Genomic DNA, 20,681 nt, shown 5'->3' with positions numbered 1-20,681 from the left:
GTTCTGTATATGTTGCTAGCATTAAGTATGAAATGTGTTTTTGGAATTGGACAAGGGAGTTTGCTGCAGGTCAGTTTGCTAGTTTTTGGAAAATTCCTTAATTCGGATAGGGATGGACATGCAGCTAGGTGTTTCTGAAGTTAGCTATAAACCAGGCTGTGCTAGAGAGAGACCTTTTGGGAATTAGATGTAAGCCACATGTCTAGGTCTGAAACTCCTCTTTCAATCAAGTTGCATATATGTTGCTTTAAAATAGCTAACACTAGGTAGAACATTATAAAGAGAGTGCATAGACTTGTCAAAAATAGTTTTCAGATTTCCCTAGGAACAGTGTGTTCTTGGAGGAAAGTGCTAAGATGCCGAGGGCCACTCTGAAAACAAATCAATCAAATAAACCTTTCACAGACTTCTACTGGTTTAGGTATAACAAGTTCACTCTTGGAAATATTCTCAACTTTATTATACTGCTTTCAAATTTATTTGCTTTCCCCTTGAGGAAGAGAGAATATAAGTAATGCGATAGGTGATTTATATTTACAACATAAGCCAGAAGCATTCAGGGCTTCTTAAAACACGTCTACATTCTCAAACCAAAAATTTACCTTGAAGGCTAGCATAATGGAATATATAATTAAAGTAATTTGTATGTTATTGCTGTCCTCCAGCTCTTTAGCTTATTGCCTTTGCTATGCTGATAGATTTGTAGAGGCAGAAATATGCGCTTCAGTTATATGACATTTTGGGGCAAGGCTATCTGGGGAATGCTGGGAGCTGAATGACCTTTTTATTTAAACATGCATAGGATTGTACCCTAAATAGACTTTTGAGAAGGTTATGAGTAGTGGGGGATATATGTATACCCTGTCTGGAACCATATGTACCCTCATGTAAAAGTACAGTAATGGGCTTATGCCTACACTTTTCCTGTAGTAAGAGCATTACTGTGCTCCACAGTCATTATGCTACTGACAGTTTAGCTACCTGTCCTCATGTACTGAATAGAAGAACATATGCCAGACTGGCAAATGCTATCTTCTGGTCCTTTCCTTATATACAGTGATTGGAATAGATTAAGGAGACCATACCTTGCAAAACACAACACAACACAACACAACACAACAAAAGCCAAAGCCAAAGCCAAAGCCAAAAAAAAAAAAAAAAACCCACAGGCTCACATCCTAAAAAAAGTTCTGGACATTTTTGATTTCATGTTGTGCTGATTGGCTTGGTTGTTGACAAGTTACACAGGAAGGGGCCACAGAAAGATACTCCTAGATAAGTACTGCAAAAAATCTTGGCTAGAAATCTTTCATGCCTGCATGCCAGGGCCAGCCCCAGCATGTGATCTTTTGCTGGACGAGGCAATGAACAAGACAGCACTCCTTACCTGTTCTGTGCAGAAGCTGGCTGCATTGGCAGTTGGATCTTACTTCAGTGTTGGCCCCAAAATGGCATCTTCAGGGCTAGCTTAGTGGTATAGGACAGGTTTTGCAGAGGGAAATTGCAGTGGACCTCAGCAGGAATGCTTAGAAACCTGCTGCTGTTGGCTCCCAGTATACCCGAGGCAGTTGCTTTACTCTGCATGATAGCAGGACTGGCTCTGTATGCATAGGTACTGCTTATAAAAGCAGTATGAAGCTCCAAATATTTGCTGCTTAAGAAGGATTATAATAAAAATAGAGGGATGTTTGATATGTCACCAGACAAAGGTTACTGAACCACAGAAATAATAAAGGGCTCATGTGTCCTGCAGAACTGTTTTTCTGTGCCCTCTTTATTTGCAAAAGTCCTACAGTTACTTAGTTGCATATGTACTGTGCACTAAACTCAAAGTATGAGGAAAGACAAATAGTCTGAGCTGGTATAAGCCAAATTCTAAAGCTATGGATTCCTACCAACCAAGCTGCCTTGTAATGATAGTCAATTTAGATTAATTAAATAATAGAATGGTGAGAAACCGGCCAGAAACTGTTACTCCATATATCAGTGATGCGTGTATCTTCACTTGATAACATGTGAACCAATAATCCTTTGTATAAATTTTCTGATGACAGGCAGCTGTCAAACACCACAAAGAACAAACTCACCTTAAGTTGCTGAGCAAGAACCTTCAGCATCTCTGCTTCTCTGTCATTCTCTGGAACAACCCGTATCACCTTATCCCTGTTAAATCACACCAAAATGAAGCCCTAAGGATATTTTCAACATGGACAATGAATGGGGGGAAATTTAGGCTTAAGACTGACATAAAATACTATAGCCTACATGGTATAGCAGGCCAGATTAACAATGGAAATGCTTTCTTTTGGCCATCATGATGCTGATGATGACACATTTATGTATAGCAATGCAGATCCAATAACTTGCTTCACATTGGCACTGAAACACAGACAAAATGGAACCTAATTTTGTTTACAGGTAAGAATTTAGGAATATAGGAAGTTGCCTTATATGGAGTCAGACCACTGGTCCATTCAGCTCAGTATCATTGACACTAACTGGCAGCAGCTCTCTAGGATTTCAGACAGGAGTTTTTCCTACCCTTTTTTCCGGCAGGAGATGCTAAGAATGGAACCTGGGACCTTCTGTATGCAGAGGATATGCTTTCCCAGTGACTTATGCCTCTATCATTGCTGGCACATTTCTCATTTGGGCTGTGACTTTCCCTAGTAACTGTGTTCTTTCTGGCTCTGGAGTGAATTGGTGTGCTGTTTGGCTCTAACTCTTTAGCATAGCTTCTGGTTCCTGGCTCTGTTTGCTGCCCACAAATCAGCATTAGATGATAAACTAGCAATCCCATTTCCAAGATGCACACATTATATGAAAGATGAATTCAATATATGTTCATCCCTATCCAAAAAGAAATAATCTGAACAGGAAATGAAAACAGCTCATGTACAGGCATTTCAATAACAGAAAAGCCAGCATGGCATATTAAAATGATTAGGCATTTGCTTTGTATATTACAATAAGTTTGGTCTACTAATGCATATGTATTGCTTATTCTAGTTGGATTCAGCACCTATGTTGCATCAAGTCTGAATAAAAGACGTGACCAAGAAGCAAAGACATTAAAATACAACGTTATAGGTTTTGATGGTTGGCTTGATTGATATGTTGCTGGGAAATGCTTTTGTTATTGGTCTGCAAAGAAGGTAGATTAATGAAAATCCCATTTCCAAAAAGAGAAAAAAAGTAATCTAATGGTTATTGAAAAGTAACCAAAGGTGGCCTCTATACATTATTTGCAGGCATCATCTTAGCAACTTATTTAATGCATCTGTGTTATTCTGTAAGTTTTAAAGGAGAGCAGGGACTGAGTGAATAAGCATATGCAAATTTTAAGGCAGATGAGACAGGATGATAAAAACACACAAATTTCAAGACAGTACTGTAAAACAGAAGGGGAAATTGCATAAATTTCAAGGCAGATGAGTAAAATAGAAAGGAAATTTGCACAACTTTCAAGAGACAGCAGTAACACAGAGGAGAAAATTATGCAAAATTTCTAGCAATAGACGTTCACTCCTGCACAATTTCATAGGACCAAAAATAAATGTTTAAAATGTGAATGCATTTTGGACATTCTCCCATGTCCTTTCTTTAAGATTTATATGAAAAAGTGCAACTTGAGGCATAGGGCGCTGAGATGGGATGGGTTGGGAATAGCAGCAGCACTAGTTTTTGTACTTCTCTTTGTGAAGCTACCGAGCCATCCCCAACAACCCATGATAAAATTGCCCTTCCAGGTTTAGGTATCATGACAAGCTGCCCTAAGCAACACTACCACAAGCAATGGGTTCTCAAGGAGGCTTATGTACAGAAAGTAACCCATAGTGGAAAAAATCATCTGGGTTCAGATAGCATGCTAAGCCACATGGCTGCTACACAAAATAACAGGCCACCATGGCTTGCCACGACATACAAATCAGATTGTGTTGACCTGATTCTCCCAGGAGTTGTTTGGCACACTGCCCATTCTTCAAGATGCACTAATCTGGTTATTACCCGAGGCCTGCTTTCCAAATAGTCAGGCTCATCCTGTTTGCTTTGTTCCCTTCCCTCACCTCCTTCCCTTTCATTCCTCCAGGCAGTACCCTAGGCCTAGGGGACACTGCAGAGAGGAATGGCACTTGTGATTGCGAGCAGATTTTGGCTGTCTGGGGCTGTCAGGGAGTCTCTGCTCAACAAGCAAGGCTTACTGCCTGAAGCACAATGGGAAATACAGGGAAGCTGATCAGTCACTTCTTCTCCTGCTTCAGAAGTGGGAGCAGAAAATGGGGGTGCCTGATCCACTCTGCTCCGAGCCAGTTGCCCTCTGCCCCAGGGGGTGGTCTCTTTGTGGCTCCTACCTCTCAGGAAGGACCGAGGGCTGATCAGCTTGGAAGCACTGCCACATTACTAGGGCAGCACCACTAAACTGACTGAAGGATCCCAGGGCCTGTTGAAAGCAGGCCTCTCATGCAGAGGAAGGGAAGAGGCTGTGGGTGAGGCTGAGGGTGGGAGAATGCTATGAGCTTACCAAGCAGCATCACTTACTCTGGGACTTGACCTACAACGGGTTGTGCTGTCAAAGTTCAAATGACACAACAAACAATTGTATGGAAAAATCCTAGAACAGGCTGCTATGTCTTAGTATGACTGACAACCATAATAAGAGACAGTGGGCAGTCACCATGACTGGGTTTGAAAAATGTGACAAACAATGATAACAATCAACACTTGCTTGTTGTATAGTGCAAACTCAGGCACCCAGGACAATCTGCTGTGAGTCACACCTCTGTCCCAGTCAAGTCCATTCATACACCTAGATATTTGAATAAATGCAAGATTGAGGAAATGTAACACAATTTTAAAATACAGTTTAATTTGTTCTAAATACAGGAAAAGCAAAAGGAGATGAATTCCTTAAAAAATCCATTAGTGTACACTGTGTGATTAAATCCTACTGTTTTGAAGCATTCTGATTTATTGCTCCTACAGGAATATTTTCTACAAATGTCTTGTAGAAATTTCAGACTCTGTAAGGAAAAACAAACATTGCTCTCAGCTTGTATTTAGTTCTAGAACCTGAAGTACCACATTTTTATGTCACTGTCCTCGAAAATTTATACCTTTACCTGAAGAAATGTGAATTCTCCCATTCTGAGCTCTTATAAAGAGGCATGGTCTCTTCAAAGAGAAAGGTCTGTTCAAAGAGATACATCTTTAACTCCCTCTTGAAGGTTTTAGTCTGAGATATCAGATGTATCTCTCCCAGCAGGCCATTCCACAATTAGGGGGCAACCATTAAGTCCTGTGGGTAGTTGACATTAATCTTATGGAAGCAAACTCCAGAAGATTATCCCCAGAGGACCTTAGCTGGGAAGGCAGAATGTATGGGCAAAGGTACTCCTGAAGGTGTTCTTGGACACAGGCCATGAAGGGCTTTAAAGGTAATTACCAACACCTTCCACTGCATCTGGAAACATATCGGCAGCCAGAGCAAAGTGTTTAAAATCATTAATATGTGGTCTACCTGTGTTGTCCCAGAGACTGGCCTGGTTGCCATATTTTGCAGCTGCACTTTTTGAAGTAGGCACAAGGGAAGCCCTATGTAGAATACATTGCAGAAATCAAGCCTAGAAGTTACCAACATGTTTACTATTGTTTTCAGGTCATTCTCTTGCAGGGATGCAGCTGGCAAATCAGCTGAAGCTGATAGCAGACACTCTTGACCATGGTTTCTATCTGAGCTGACATCTGAAGGATTGGGTCAAGCAGCATCCCCAAACTTTAAACATGAGCATTCAGAGGGAGGGCAACCCCATCTTGAACCAGTTGAGACATCTCTGATCCTGGATTTGGACTCTTAATAGCAAGCACCCTTATTTGTCTGGATTCAACTTAATTTGTTTTTCCTTATCCACCGCAGGCAGTCATTCAGAGAGGAGATGCTGTTTCTAGAAGAAGCAGCAGAAGATGGTAAGGACAAGTAGATCAATATTATGATAACAGCCACTGCCATTACTCCAGATGATCTTTCCCTGCAGCTTCATGCAAATGTTAAATAGCACTGGTGACAGAACGGAGCCCAAATCAGATCATCCTCAGAGGAGTGAAAGTCTCCAAGCATCACCATCTGGAACCAACCTGAGAGACAGAAATGCACCCACTGCAGAGCTGTACCTCCAATTTCCAACTCCCTCAGTTGATCCAGAAGGATACTATGGTCAATACTATTGAAGACCACTGAGACATCCAACAGAACCAACAGGGACACACTCTCCCTGTCAATTCTGATTTGTAGATCATCTCCTAGAACTACCAAAGCAGTCTCAACTCTGAAGCCAGTTTGAAATGGGTCCAGAAAATCAGTATCATTTAGGACTGCCTGAAGCAGAGAGATACCGCTGACTTTATCATCTTACATAGAAGGTATATTTGAGACTGGTCTAAAATTGTTAAGGTCCAGGGCGTTCAAATTAGGTTTCTTAAGGAGGGGCCATACAATAGCCTTCTTCAGGTAGGTGGGAACCCTACCCTCTCTGAAGGAATGCTCTGATGATAAGGCATAATAGCTCCCTCAGTGTTTCCACCCCCTGGACTACCAGCCATGATGGACATGGATTGAAAGAAAAGGTTACCAGTCCAAGAAACCATATTTTATGTCAATCGTAGTTTGTTGCTTTAGTGATAGGTTGCCTTGCAAATGAGCAAATAAACATGATTTATTTTCCTGTTTCTGGTTTCTTCCTCTCCAGCCATTTTGCCAACCTCCAGAGCCATTTCATTTTCAGGCTGCTATTGCTGGATGCCTCTGTTTCTGGGTAAAGAGCAGCACAACCCAGGAATAAGCCAGTTTAGACATCACAACAAACCATGGTTTAAACAGGCCAGACTTTATAAGCCAACAAAGCACAGATTCTAGTTAAGTCTAGTGCACAAACCATGATTTGTTGTGGTATTGGGGATCAAATCAAAGGACTCTATTTGCATGTACAACAATCCTTTGGTTTAAAAGCCTATGGGTTTCCTAGCCACGAAACATATTAATGCCTTTCTTTTTACAATGTAACACCCAATTAGCATATAGATTTGTAGATTATGCAACAAGATGTGCAAACCTGGACTATTGGTTTAAATAAACACTAAACTATGCTGTTTAGTTCCTAAATACCCAGCAGTGTGTGGTCACACATCACACTGCATCACCTATGAAGGAACTCATTATAGGCTGTGTTTAGAGTGCAAGATAGGTAAGTCATCAAAAACAGATAAGTTGCACAATTGAAAATCTAGCTGTGCAAATTGTGCACGACTGCCAATGCTAAATTCTCTATGGCCTCACACCTTCCATTTGTACATAGCAAGCATAAATTGACGCCATTCAGTCTGTGCAAGGGCAAATGCTTGCAGAAGCAGTGAGACATTTGAAAATGAAGGTGTATTTCTGGAATGCTAAATGTGACTTTACTGTTTGCTGACTCAGACCAGTAGCTGATCACTGTTGGATGGTGGGTTGTCCTGATAAGAACTGAACCAAATCAAATTATCTCCTTGATCTGATTGGACAAAGCAGATAATAAGCCTTATTAGTTAACAAACAAATGCAGTATATACTATACCAGGATTTTAGCATTCCTCTTTAACTGTAGGCAGTTTACAATGAAAACTTAGTTTATAACATAAAGACTGATGCTTGCTTTAGTTTGTATAAACTGCCAACTGAGGGAGGAAGCTTCTTTGTCTGTGATCTTGTTCTGTATAAAGTATGCAGAAATATAAAAGTTAAAGCTTATGTAGTTTCTCTCATTTTACTCAAGGATTACTTTGGCTTTCAAGACTGTTGAATCCCTTTACTTACAGCAACTTGCACATTTTGCTAGCATCCAATCTCAATTAAATAACAAGAAATAATAAGACTGCATATAGAGGAACTTCTCTCTATGAGCACGAGCCAAATTCTGCAAGGCCAAATTCTGAAGGAAATATGAAGCTCAATTCAGTTTGCTCCTGAGCTCAGTTCAGTTTGGACTATTCTCTCCTCCACCAAGTAGTCATTTTTAATTATGCAGACTGTATCTTTGTGAGTTAGTAGACCATTTGAGGAAGGGGAACTTAAATTAGTACCTCTAAAATGGAAATCATTTTTCTTTTCTCTGCACTACCAGTTAGAATCCACTTAATTCAGCAAAGGCGTCTACCAGACATACTCCAGGTCCAATCAGCCACCCACACATACCTTTATCACACTGAGTTACACATGAATACCGCATGCCCTTTTCTTTTTTCATGAGAACTCGGAGAACCATTTAGTGCCATATAGAATTTCAACCTTCTTTTGCCTTGAAAAATAGTTTGAAATTGAGAGGAGAACGGGGACAAAAGTAGGTTGTTAAACAACTTTCAATATCAATAAATGAATGTGGTTATTCGTGCAGACAAACGCTGTTTGGCAGATGCGGGGTTTGCTTTTTAAGGCTCAGCCTCAGCTTCAGATTCCCAGACTCCTACTGGTGCCAGATAAAGTTAATGCATGTAACTGCCTGCAAGCTTGGAGCTATATGTGTTTGATGAATCTTACCCATCATTCCTTATAAATTAATTGAAATGCTGTGTAAGGTGTTCATAGAAGCCTTGCCCACCAACAGTTCCTTTATGCAATTACATGCATGGTTTTACTTATATTACTGGAATGTTAACATACAGAGCACTTTTGAAGATCAGCCCACTAATTTTTTTTAAGATTATCTTAGTTGTCTTAACTGTTTTCTTGCCTGTTCCTATACATATTCCTTCTACCCAGTGTACAGTATTGATGAACCTGACAAACACTTTTCCTACACAAGGGCTTCCCATTTTTACTCCATATTTCTCCCTGAGGTTAGCACAGAAAGTCAGGTCAGGCATTTGCTAGGACCTTAACCCATTAAGAAACCTACTAAGAGCTTGTGGTGACATTTTGATTCTTACTTAAAAGCCCTCCAATTCAGTGAGGCTAGACCCTGAGTGAAAACGCATCCCAGAGTCCTTCATGAAAGCACAGGGAATTCTGAGGATGCACTTACTGGCATCATTCACACGTAATGTTAAACTATGCTGCATCTTATCTGGGATCCTGAGTTCAGATGTTCACATGGTTTCCATGCTTCCATGCTCTCCTCCCTCACTCCTCTTAATGATGGGTATTATCCCATCAGCCCCTGTGGCTGAAATTCAGTCCCAGGGTGCACCATTCCACCCAATATTGCTTGCCTCTCCCTCATTGGTCCACACACTCCCCTGGGTCTGTCAGCCACCTGCTCCTGTCCCCTTGAGTCCCATAGCTGTCCCTCCCCAAAAGAGCCTTTCAGGTTTTGTAAAACATGTCTTTATTTCTGCAGCATCATGGGGACTTGGGTGCAGGGAATGGGTGGCTTTGCCAGAGAGAAAAGTGAGTCAGGTGTTAATAAAAGCTAGCTGTTTCTTCTTCTGGTGAGCAAGCTCTGCTGCCCTACAGCTGTGCCCACATATCCCCCATTCTCCATGCTTCTGACCCCATGCTAGCATGCATTCATGCCGATCCCCCACTGCCCTTCTGATCAATTTGTGCAGCACTGCAGAAGTAAAGATTCAGAGAAGATTCTTATACCAAAGCTGCAGTTCCATCTGCAATACAGCAAGATAACACTGCACACGTTAAACCTTCATTTTTGGTTACTTCTTCCTGTACTTCAAGATTAGTACAATAGCCAGGTGTGGGAAATTTGTGGTCCTCTACACATTTTGGCCTACAACTCCCATCAGCCACAGCCAGCATAGTCAATGATGAGAGCTGATGGAAGCTTTAGGCCAAGCAATATGGAATGTTGTAAAAGCTGTAAATTACCCAGCCTGACATACTTAGTGAGATGCTCCCATGAGGATCCCTTCTGAGGGCTGTTTTCCTTATGGGAGTCATTATGTGATGTAGCAGTCACAAACCAGTAAACAAACATGAGCAGGTGAGACTTGCGACAAAACGTTGCAGAGCAGAACGTTGCTGATCAAGATTTCAGCCACACCATTCCATTTCCCTACCTCATTTTTCATCCTGTAACAGTAAGCAAGCATTTTATGGTCAGGGATCATGCCTTGACTTTGTTAGGATTCCCTCTGCCCTTATGTGTTTTTCTAAAGGTTTTGTTTTGTTCTTTTATAAACCCTGGGGTCCTCCACGCTTGCTGCTAACTTCCTCTTGTACATGGCTGATGTTGTTTGGATTACATCTGCATCAGCACGCACAGCCTTAGCACTGGGAGCAGAGGGATTTGTGTTCCTAACTGGTACAATGAAGATTATTTTCTCCTATCTGGTCCATTAGGAGATGCAGCACTGAAATATGCCTGTTCTGTTTGAGAGAATAAGCTGGCACTTTATGTTCAATCTTTCACAGAGAAATACCTAGCTTTAACCTCAGCTGTTCTTCTCCCTTTTAAATGGAATGTGTAAATTCATTTCTCGACTAATAAACAGAGAACACATATTGTTTAGTTTTATCTGCACAATACATCATGTCTTACTGTGAATTACTGAGATAAAAACATACTAAGTTTTTATTTTGAAGCAGACAGAAAATTGAACCTGACAGTTTTGAGCAGCTCCACATAAACACTGATATACACATCATGTTTCACTGTACTGTAGTTTATAGTGCAGTGGGGAACAATCCTATGCATGTTCAGACAAAGACCCACATTTCCCAGCATATACTGGGTGTAGTAGGACTTTTTTGTTTAACCATGCATAACATTGTGCCCTTAAGTGATATGCTGTAGCCAATGTGGGGAAGAATGCTGATTTTATGTCTTCTTTGGCTTGTTTGAACCGATGTATGAGAGCTAATGTGAATATTACAGAAGTGTAGTGCATCTCTACTACATAAGACCACCTTCCTGAACTATAGGGTTGAACTACAATTGTAAGAATTGTACAAATTACACAGTAAGGATTGTACTCCAACGTATCTGATGCACACTTGGGACGGCTTGCATAGGATGTCATGATGGTGTAATTAAAATTTCAGGAAAAATTAAGATAGAGTTCAGAATACCAAGGATGTAACAACTTTGGGCAGGGACATGTTGAAGTTAAAGAATAATTCATTAGCTTGCTTTCTAAAACAGACACAAGCTTTCTAGAGACTTCTGACCACATTACTGAATTTGGGCTTGCAAGTTAAGCTTTATGAAGCATTGCTTCTTCAATTTAAATGTCAATTCTTAGAACAAAAGGAAGGCGTCCACATCTCTCTGGAGTTCCCAAATTTTCTATACTTGCAGAAGGGTAACTCCTGTTAATTCAGTTAGGGAATGTACATGCCATGAACTTCTATGTACTTCAGGCACTAGTAGCTTGAACATAACCATTCAGATCTTTTGACTTCTAGGTGCTTTGTTCAGGCTTCCAGAATATTAAAATATATTTGACAAGGTACTGGATTGTTACCAACAAAAATACTGCATAAAAGCAATCATAACTGTTTTTCTGCAACATGTGTTAAGTGTAGATGGCTGCATAGGTAAAACATATATGCCCAGAGATCTATGCATATAGGTTTCCCCAGGAATTGGCACTCTTCCAAATCAGGTTCTAGCTCCCAGGTGAACCTATGCATGCAAATAAACTTAAAACTGGAGCGGAGCTGGGGAAGCCACGTGATTTCAGGGATAGGCACAGCAGCATGACTTTTGCCAGGTCTTGGGCCAGCCCTGCCCAAAACTTGGCTTGCTTCCCTCCCTTATTTCTTTTTCTTAGTTGCTTTGCCTCTGTGTCTGTTAGCTTCTTCAGATTAGTTTAACTCTCAGGAGAGGCACTACCTCATTGCCCACCATTCTAGTTCTGCATCTGTACTAGGCTCAGGACAGGAGTTTCTAACTGTGGCTTAGCCTGCATTTGGTGGCCTTTCCATGTTTGGAAACCACAAACCACACGGTGGTTTTTAAGGCTGTTGTGAATTAGTGACCAGAAGCCAAATTAATCAATGAATTTCCAAGTTACTGTGGGCAACCAGGAAGTAAATAACTCAATTTTCCCCTCCTTTGAAACAGATATTACTTCAACTTAATTTCATATTTATGAAAACATCCACTCAGCCCCTCTTGTGCCCAACCATTCAAGCTTGAAGTTTCCCCATAGTGCTTAGGCCTGTAGTCACTGGCTCAACATTACCAGTGTTCCCTCCCCATCCTCATTTTATAACTTCTCTTTTCTTTCTCTTTTCCATTGCTATTAGACACCCTAAGGGGATTGTCTGCTGGTCCTGTGTTAGGAGTGCTCTACTAATCAGGTCTCCCTTTCTCTAAATATTGATGATAAAATACAATGTAAGCAAGTTTAAGTTTACCAGTGTTCCTGAGCTAATTTTCTCCCTTTGTCTAAGTTTAGTGTGTAGTTCACCTTGTATGCACTGCACCTCTACAAAAAATCCCATGTTGTTCAAGTATATATGCACTGATATATGTTTAATATGCTTGTGGTTCAAGACACTAAGTAACATGATATAGGGTATATATAGAGAGCCAGTGTGGTGTGAGAGCCAGTGTGGTGTAGTGGTTAAGAGCATGGGACTGGGACTCAGAGGATCTGGGTTCTAGTCCCCGTTCAGCCATGGAGCCAACTGGGTGACTTTGGGCCAGTCACAGACTCTCAGCCCAACCTACCTCACAGGGTTGTTGTTGTGGGGATGAGATGAGAGGAGGAGAGATGATGTAAGCTGCCTTGAGCCCTTTGTAGGAAAAAGGCAGGATATAAATCACAATATAAATAAATAAAAATAAAATATAGCCTCCCCACTAGAAGAAGGGTATGTGGTGAATTGCAATTTTAGCCTTACCTTAGGCATAGGTAGATTTTCAGGGACAAAGGGGGTGACTGAAGTGAATGGCATTCAGTAAAAACCCTTCTACCTATAGGGTCATTTGGCTCTGAACAATTCTGGATCCACCCCAAACCAAAAAGCTGCAAGAAAATTCATTAAGTGATGCTGATAATAGTTGGTCTATTTTAATGTAACAGTGTTAGTGATCTCTTTCTTTTTAATAACCAAACAATATTTGCTTAAATGGGCAGACTGATTATCCCAGTATGGCTGGTCTTTGATACTCTGTTGTAGGATAACAGTTGGAAACATATCTAATCCCAATTTAAAAGGCAAATACTGCACATGCAATTTGATTAGTTAGCAGAAGCTACCAGATCTCAGCTCTTTAGTGCATGCAATAAATTCCTTTGTAGTTAATTTTTATGCTTTTCCTTGACTTTTTCTCTGAGGCTTTCTCCAGTTTTTGTTCTATTCTAACATGTGATATTTCAGTTGTGCTTCTAATATAGCCATGCTTCTAGCTGCAACAATTATGTATTTATTTATTGTGATATTTTTAAACTGAAAATTAACTAAAACTGCAGATAACTAAAAATCTTTGGATGCTGAACAATTGAAAATTGTGTGATACAAAACAGTGATAAAAGCAACACTCAAGCAAGTTAGAGAGCAATCCTCTCATCCCTGGGTGAGCATTCTAGGGACCACAGAATTGCTTGGAAAACCTCTTCCAATCTGACTCAAAAGGGAGTGAAAAAATCAAACCACAACTTTTTGCATGTGCCTATCATGCACCACCTGGAGGCAGATTCATCAGAGGAAGAAGAAGAGAGAGGGTACCAGCCAGCACAGTGGGCCGCAAACAGAGCCAGGCAATGAGGGTGAGGATGCAGCCAAGAAATGTCCATTAGAAGAGCAGCCTGAGCATTCCTGGACTGCTCCTGGACTTTCCAAGGGTAGGAAACAGAGCTGGAGGGAATTCCCATGGAAGGGGGGAGGATTTCATGCAGGCAGCAAAAGCCCAAACAGAAAGCAGAGCATGGGGACTCCCTTAAAAGCCACACACTGACCTAATTAGCCAGCCGTGCTGATTTACAGCCAGCTATAAATTAGCTGAGCTGGAGCCTGCTCTTTGTTGCAGACAACAGTGTTTCTTCCTAGTACTTGCCTTGAGTATTCAGACTAAACAGATTCCTTGACCTTTGGCTATCTCCCTTGATCATTCCCTTGGACACCCAGTCTGATTGGAACACTTGGCACAGCAGATTCTATGGCCTGACCTCTGGACAGAACTGGCTTCTCCATTTGAAGATACCATCATCTGGACTTGACATTTGCAACACAGGAGCAGGAAACAGGTGAGGGGGAAGAGGGTGGATGAGGAGACTAGAAGGCCTCCTCCTTATGATTTCTCCTGACTTTCCTCCAGCAGAGATATTAGAAAAAGACAGTCACTTGATGAATCCTGTGACAGGTGACAACCAAGCCTGATGATCTCACATTGCCGTGCAGCCAAACAGATCTGACTGACTGATGAGATCACATTTACCACCTGTCAATTGCTGGAAGTGGTGTCTATGCAGAAGGGCAGCACGGAAGTGTTGGACTCACCTGTTAAATTAATAGAACTGGGTAATTTTAATATTAAATGATATTAAAATAAAAATAATACTTTTTTTTAGTAATGTAGGATTAATTTCTTGTTCATTTACCTGCCTTATATACCAAATTCACCATATCTCCGAAATACCTGACATGTTTCACCCTTATTGTGAAGTTCTGAAAACAAAGTAAATATTGTATTTTAGCTTAGTTAAATGACAGCACCTTTGCTTGGGTTGCAGAAGGGGAGGGGAGGGGAGGGGAGGGGAGAGCATTCCCACTGAAAATCTAGTGCTAGATAAACTGGGAGAGCTAGCTTGACATGATGGACAGTATGTAAAATTAAATTTGTTCTTTGCCTCTCTACCAGGTAAAAATAAGAAGTGATGGTAAGAAAAATCAGAATCCTTGGTCTACTAAGGGTACAAGGAAGTTAACATGCACTTTGTGACAGCCTAGTAAGGAAGAAGCATGTACTGAATCGTTTCAGTTAAAACCTTTCTTCCAGTCTGTATGACAGTCCATGCCTCCAAGGCATGGATTTTGGTAAGGCTCTGATATTACGTTCTGACATCATGATGGATGTTACAATCACAGACATTGAAGAAAGAGGGAGCTCCACAATAATCTTTCTCCAAGTAAGCCAGATATGCAAAAGCAGAGTATGGCATGCTAAGTAATAGAGGAAATCTCTTTGTTTTTTCACAACTTTCCTTTGGCAAATGCTAAATAAATCTAATCAGTGGCATATGTACACGAAATAAGATTTTCTAAAGATTCTTTTCAAAGACCAATGTTTGTACTAGCACAAAAAGCCTTACCTGCTTGCTAATGCTTCATACTAAATCCTTTTTATTTACAGTGCCAATTATCTGCCCCTGCCTAACATCAAGCTTTTAAAATGGACTGATTTCTAAAAGGCATGTATGGCATGCCTATGGCATGTATAGACAGAAAAAAGTCTTATAACTCCCAGATACTATTTTCTGTCTAAACATACACTGGATTGCACTTGAGGGGTGCACTCATATGGCAATGCCTATGAGACTCTGAACTTGGAGGTTCATGGCCTTCAAATATAGGGTAGGTGAGCGGTGTAGGTGATAGTGACCTCCCCACTCTTCCACCCTGTATTCTGTAGGTGAACATTTTCCTAATCTAGGTGGAGCACCTCTGATTGGGAAGAAATGAAGCAGAAACAGCTTCAAGATGCTATCTTGCTTTCCCCAGATCCCTTGCCTTTCTGCCCACTGAAATGTTACCTTTACCCCTCTCCAAAGTTGCTTGTCAGCCCCAGGGGGCAGCCAATGTGGTTCTTTCTGCATCAATCAAGAAGCAATAGGAAAAAGGGGTTGGACTCCAAATCTGAAAAATCTTATGTCCTTCAGTCAACATCGATGGTCAGGAGGAACATGAGAAAAGGATCACCTCCCAACTTTTATCATCCCATCCCATCCCCAAAACATAGATGACCAGCTTTAAATAGTCTTCACTAAATTGTAAAAGCAATAAAATAAAAAGTATTATTTTTTCCTGAAGAGCACTAGGTTCACACTATGGAGAACTGCTACTGTCCAAAGTTATCTCCCAATTTTTTTCCTTCATTAGCTGAAGTCCTAGAACTCCCACAGTTTCTGTACATTGAACTCTGTTCCAGTGCTCATATTAACAAGCCTAAACAACTTTCTCTTCATGCTCGTTAAGTTCTTGGCCTCTCTTGACATCACTAGGAAGGGTCAAAATTGTGGGGGTTTTTTACTAGAAGGATACCTGCAACTAGGCACTGGACTCAGGCCACAGAGCAGCTGTCATGTGTTAAGTGCTCTGTCACTGCTACTGACCTAGAGGTGAAATATCATATTACCAATTCAATGTCCTTTCTCCTTCTAAAGCATTTGGAATGTTCTTTAAACATGAATGAATGGTTGAATTTTTTGTGCACAGCATTCACAGGTCTGGCATTACTGCTTCAATAAAAATGAAAACTGCATGACAGTTTTTATTTCTGTCTGCTTATCTTGAACCTTTTATAGCTGTTTGAATGAATTTTGCACAGAACACTTTTACTTAAAAAGATATTGCTTTATTTCCATTGGCCTACAAGGCATGCTATTTCTATAAATGTTATTTCACTTGGATAGTGTTGTACCTCACCTTCACTTCTGGGTTTTTTCCACTAAGCAGAATTAAAATGAGGAAAAATAGTCCTACATATTTTGCTGTAAAAAGGAGTAAGTACCACAACTCCAAAGGCCAAAGTCAAACTGTGTTCAACAGGCTTTCAAATTTAGGATCACTTTATTGCATTCCAAGGTCATTCTGGAAAGATGCTTTTCTGTCTTCTATTTCAACAAAAAAGGCTGTATGATATAGTGAGCATAATTGTAATATGAATGGGGTGTTCTGAAAGAATTTATACATCAAGATAATATAAGCAACTTTAAAAGGTATATTGCTTTTCTTTACTTAGTTAATTTAAAAACAGAGGAATATGCTTTATAGCAGATCAAAAGATTCATGTATCCTGTAAGGCCACTCTGCCACTGAACTTTAAATTGGACATTCTTAGTCAAAAAACTTCAAAGGGAAATTAGAAGGAGAAATGGCTAAATTACAGTTCAAGAGGTTCATCTCCTGTGGTTTGAATTACGATAAAGTCTTTTTGAAGGCAATGGAAGGATGCTTGTGAATGGCCAATGTTAACATGGTGGTTGTCAGTAGCCTGTTTTGCATGTAATGAAACTTCACCATGTGTGAATTTCTCCATGAAGCTTCTTGTTTTAGCAGCTGCCATTTTAAAGCTTCAAGCTTCAGGGGAACATGCTATGGCTTTGTTACATTTATTTATTTAAAACATTTGTATGCTGCCCAGTTGTGCCACAGCACTCCTGGGCAGTTTACAGTCACAAGATAAAGCACAATAAAGACCAACTACAACATATTAAAATACAATGTCAATAAAATACAGACAAAAATGTCAAGTGGCATTAATTAATTTTTTTTAAAGAAACGTCTTCGCCTGGAGCTGAAAAGAATATAAGGAAGGCGCCAGGCAAATCTCCATGGGGAGACCATTCCAGATTTAGGGAGCAGCTTCAGAAAAGGACCTTCTCCTAGCAGCCATCCCTCTCACCTCCCTATGGGATGGCTCACACAGGAGTGCCCCCTGTATAAACCTCAAAGGCTGGGTAGGCACATGTGGGTGATTCTGGAGAAAGTGGGTTGCTGGGGTGCTTTCTTGGCAGCTTCTTAACCATGCCAACAGTTCATCCTCACTGAGTTCACATGTAATGACAAACTATGATTCTATGAGAGCCAGTGTGGTGTAGTGGTTAAGAGCATGGGACTGGGACTCAGGCGTCCTGGGTTCTAGTCCCCGCTCAGCCATGGAGCCAACTGGGTGACCTTGGGCCAGTCACAGACTCTCAGCTCAACCTACCTCACAGGGTTGTTGTTGTGGGGATAAGATGGAGGAAGAGATGTAAGCTGCCTTGAGCCCTTTCTAGGAAAAAGGCAGGATATAAATCGAAATAAATAAAATAAATAAAAATAAATGTGATTCACCCCTCCTCCCTGTGCAATTTAAATATTCAGAATGGTTGCTGCCATCATAGTGAGAATCCCCATGGTGAAATTAACTTATGGTAGTGTCTCATTGTGTGCAAACCAGGTCATGGTCTGCACTTCTTGTGTTTTGTTGCTGTCTGACCTCACTGATTACAGTCCCCACCCCTACCTGAGATGGATTGGCTCCATACAGGAAGCCACAGCCTGAGATTTACAAGTGCTGAACAGGGCTGTCATGGCATGGACAATTTGGAGAGTTTTTATTCACATAATTGCTATAATTCTGAGATGACTCGAGGATGTATAACTCAGGATAACATTTCATGCATCTGAAGAAGTAGACTGCAGCCCACAAGAACATACTATTACAAATCTGTAAGACTTTAAGGTGCCATAAGATTGTTTGTTGATTTTGTTGTGACTAATAGCAGCTCATCAGGACCTCAGGCAGATATTCTAGGTACATGATCCTTTTAATCTGGGACATGTGGGGACTGAACTTTCTGTGTAATACATGTTCTATCACTAAGCCTTGCTTTCCACAATAGATCCTGCTCTAGAAATGCTATGACAATAGTGGAAAAAAGATGGAAATAACTGTGGAAATTAGTAGTTTACTGTATGGCAAAGTTTGTCTTATTTATGAACTGCTTCAGATTGGATCAGAGATGCAATTCTACACAAGTTTAGACAAAAAAAAAAAAAAAAAAAAAGGCCTACATGTGGGCCTGAGCAGGCTGGGAATTGCCAGCCATTTTTTTCTATGTAAACATGCATACAATTGTGCCTTAGACCAGTTTAAGTACATTTTGGCTGGTTTACTTTGTAAATGAATAACAATCCAAGACCCATTAAAAATACAGTAAAACCCTCTTCCTTAGACTTCTGCTATCAATATGTGTTCCTATTTTAAACATAGTTATGTACTAACAGTTTATACACTTACACAGAAACACAAGTCTCACTTCAGCTTTTTTCCTCTCTTCGTTCAGGTCCTTTTGAGGACTACTCTGGATGGCTCTATGGAAAATGCCAATGTGGTGAGATATGGACATGTAAAATGGCAAAAATAGATATACTTGGGTGGTAGAGATAAACTTGATACATGATTGGAAAGGGAACCCCCTAAAAAAGCATCAATTTGGAGTAAATGGAACCACATGGAAGCTGCCAGAGGTTTCAAGAAATGTCTAGACTACTACAGCAGTGCAATGACAGCCCTCAAAATTGGAAAGAACACTCTTGTTCACCGTTAATTTGGTTCCAGAATGGCAGTCTATCATCTTTCTGCTTAGCAATGAGCATGCCTTGGATCTGCCCTTTCATCTCAGGGGACTTTATTTGCCTTGTATTTTCCTCTTGCCACCATCATGCCAACTCAGGCCCTTGTTTCCTCTTGGGGTGCTTCCAGATGTAGCTTTGATAGTTCAATCTTCCAGTCTCATTCACAGAATTATATTTTCCATCTGCATTCTGCCTGTTCCCCCCACCCCACAGCTTCTTCCATCTTTTTGTTTGCTACAGAACATTCATTAAGGAGGAAAAAATGGAATAGCTGCACAATTCATTCTGAGTAATAGCACTAATAGCACTCTGTCTAGAAGCACCACTAGAAGCGTTCCATGTCATTCCAAGACATGGCTATGGTTTAACCCCTTCCTTGTTGTCAGAAGTACCTCCCATTTTTTTCTTGTTCTGGATTTATAGTGGATTTACTCCCCAGGGCAGCCAATAAAAGCATGCACAAGAAACAAGGTGCCATAAAGAAAAAGCATTAACAGTTCAGTTCCTTTACATATTAATCAGTGCCCAAACTTGCCACAATTTGTCCCACAAAGAAAGGAACAGACCTTACTTTTGAGTGAACCATTTATGTGAAAATAAGCCCCACACAACACTTAAGTCTAAGCAAACATGCATAGGATTGTCTTGTAAAATAAGAAAGCATTGACTTCAACAGTACATACAGCCGCGGCTTACGGGTTTAGAGCCTAGACTTGCAACTGTTCGTTGCAACGTTCATGGTAATTCACTGATCGTAATAGAAATTAACACCCACAATTTGGGTCATCAATACGCTCTCACAGGCGCGATCCCCTCCCCCGCGCCCCCGCCATCATCCAGAACTTACAGCTCAATGGTTTGGAAAGAAAATTTTCACTAGAAAGGAGAATGTGAGCGAGGTTAAGTGAGCAGACAGACACACGCGCATCTCTTAGCCCACAAAGTTGAGCCACAAGGTAAGGAGCCACGAAGAAATCCACGCAGAACCCTAAGAGAAAGCTGCAAGCGAGATGCAAGTAAGGCGAGCAGAACACGTACCCCGCATAGCGGTTATCGTAAAGGTAGCTTCGCACCAGCGTCGCCTCAGCCTGCAGGGTGAGCAGGAAGAAAAGGAGAAGAGCGGACCCTCTCCTGTGCAGCTTCATGGTCGCCGCCCTCGGAGGACCGCGACGGGAGGATGGAGCTCAACTGGTTGCACTCGGCTCCCTCCAGTATGTGTGTAGAAGAGCCGCTCCGAAGCAGCAAGGTTTGGACCTGGGAGGAGGAGCAGAGGCTGGGGTTGATTCCCCCCTCTCGGGAGGAAAGGGAGCGAGTAGGAGGGGTTGCTACTTTCCTACTGCAACACATACAAATTCAGTTGAAAGAAAGTTGATGCTGTCCTGCCAGCAGTTCTTTGCGGATGCAG

General features: G+C 41.0%; 1 protein-coding gene across 1 annotated transcript in view; it reads right to left on the bottom strand.

The window, feature by feature from the left end:
- CPA6 (carboxypeptidase A6) overlaps positions 1-20,421 on the bottom strand; it is a 49,178-nt gene extending 28,757 nt beyond the window's left edge. Inside the window, exons 1-2 of the mRNA XM_044424190.1 lie at positions 20,315-20,421; positions 2,088-2,163 (exon numbers count right to left, since the gene is read on the bottom strand). Coding sequence (XP_044280125.1) covers positions 2,088-2,163; positions 20,315-20,421 — 183 coding nt within the window. The remainder of the gene's footprint in view (positions 1-2,087; positions 2,164-20,314) is intronic.
- Positions 20,422-20,681: the final 260 nt, after the last annotated feature.

The sequence above is a fragment of the Varanus komodoensis genome, unplaced genomic scaffold (assembly GCF_004798865.1).
Source record: "Varanus komodoensis strain SLA01 unplaced genomic scaffold, ASM479886v1 scaffold14_1, whole genome shotgun sequence".
In the NCBI taxonomy this organism is placed as follows: Eukaryota; Metazoa; Chordata; class Lepidosauria; order Squamata; family Varanidae; genus Varanus; species Varanus komodoensis.
The sequence above is the reverse complement of the archived record's forward strand: the minus strand, read 5'-3'. Positions and strand labels throughout refer to the sequence as shown.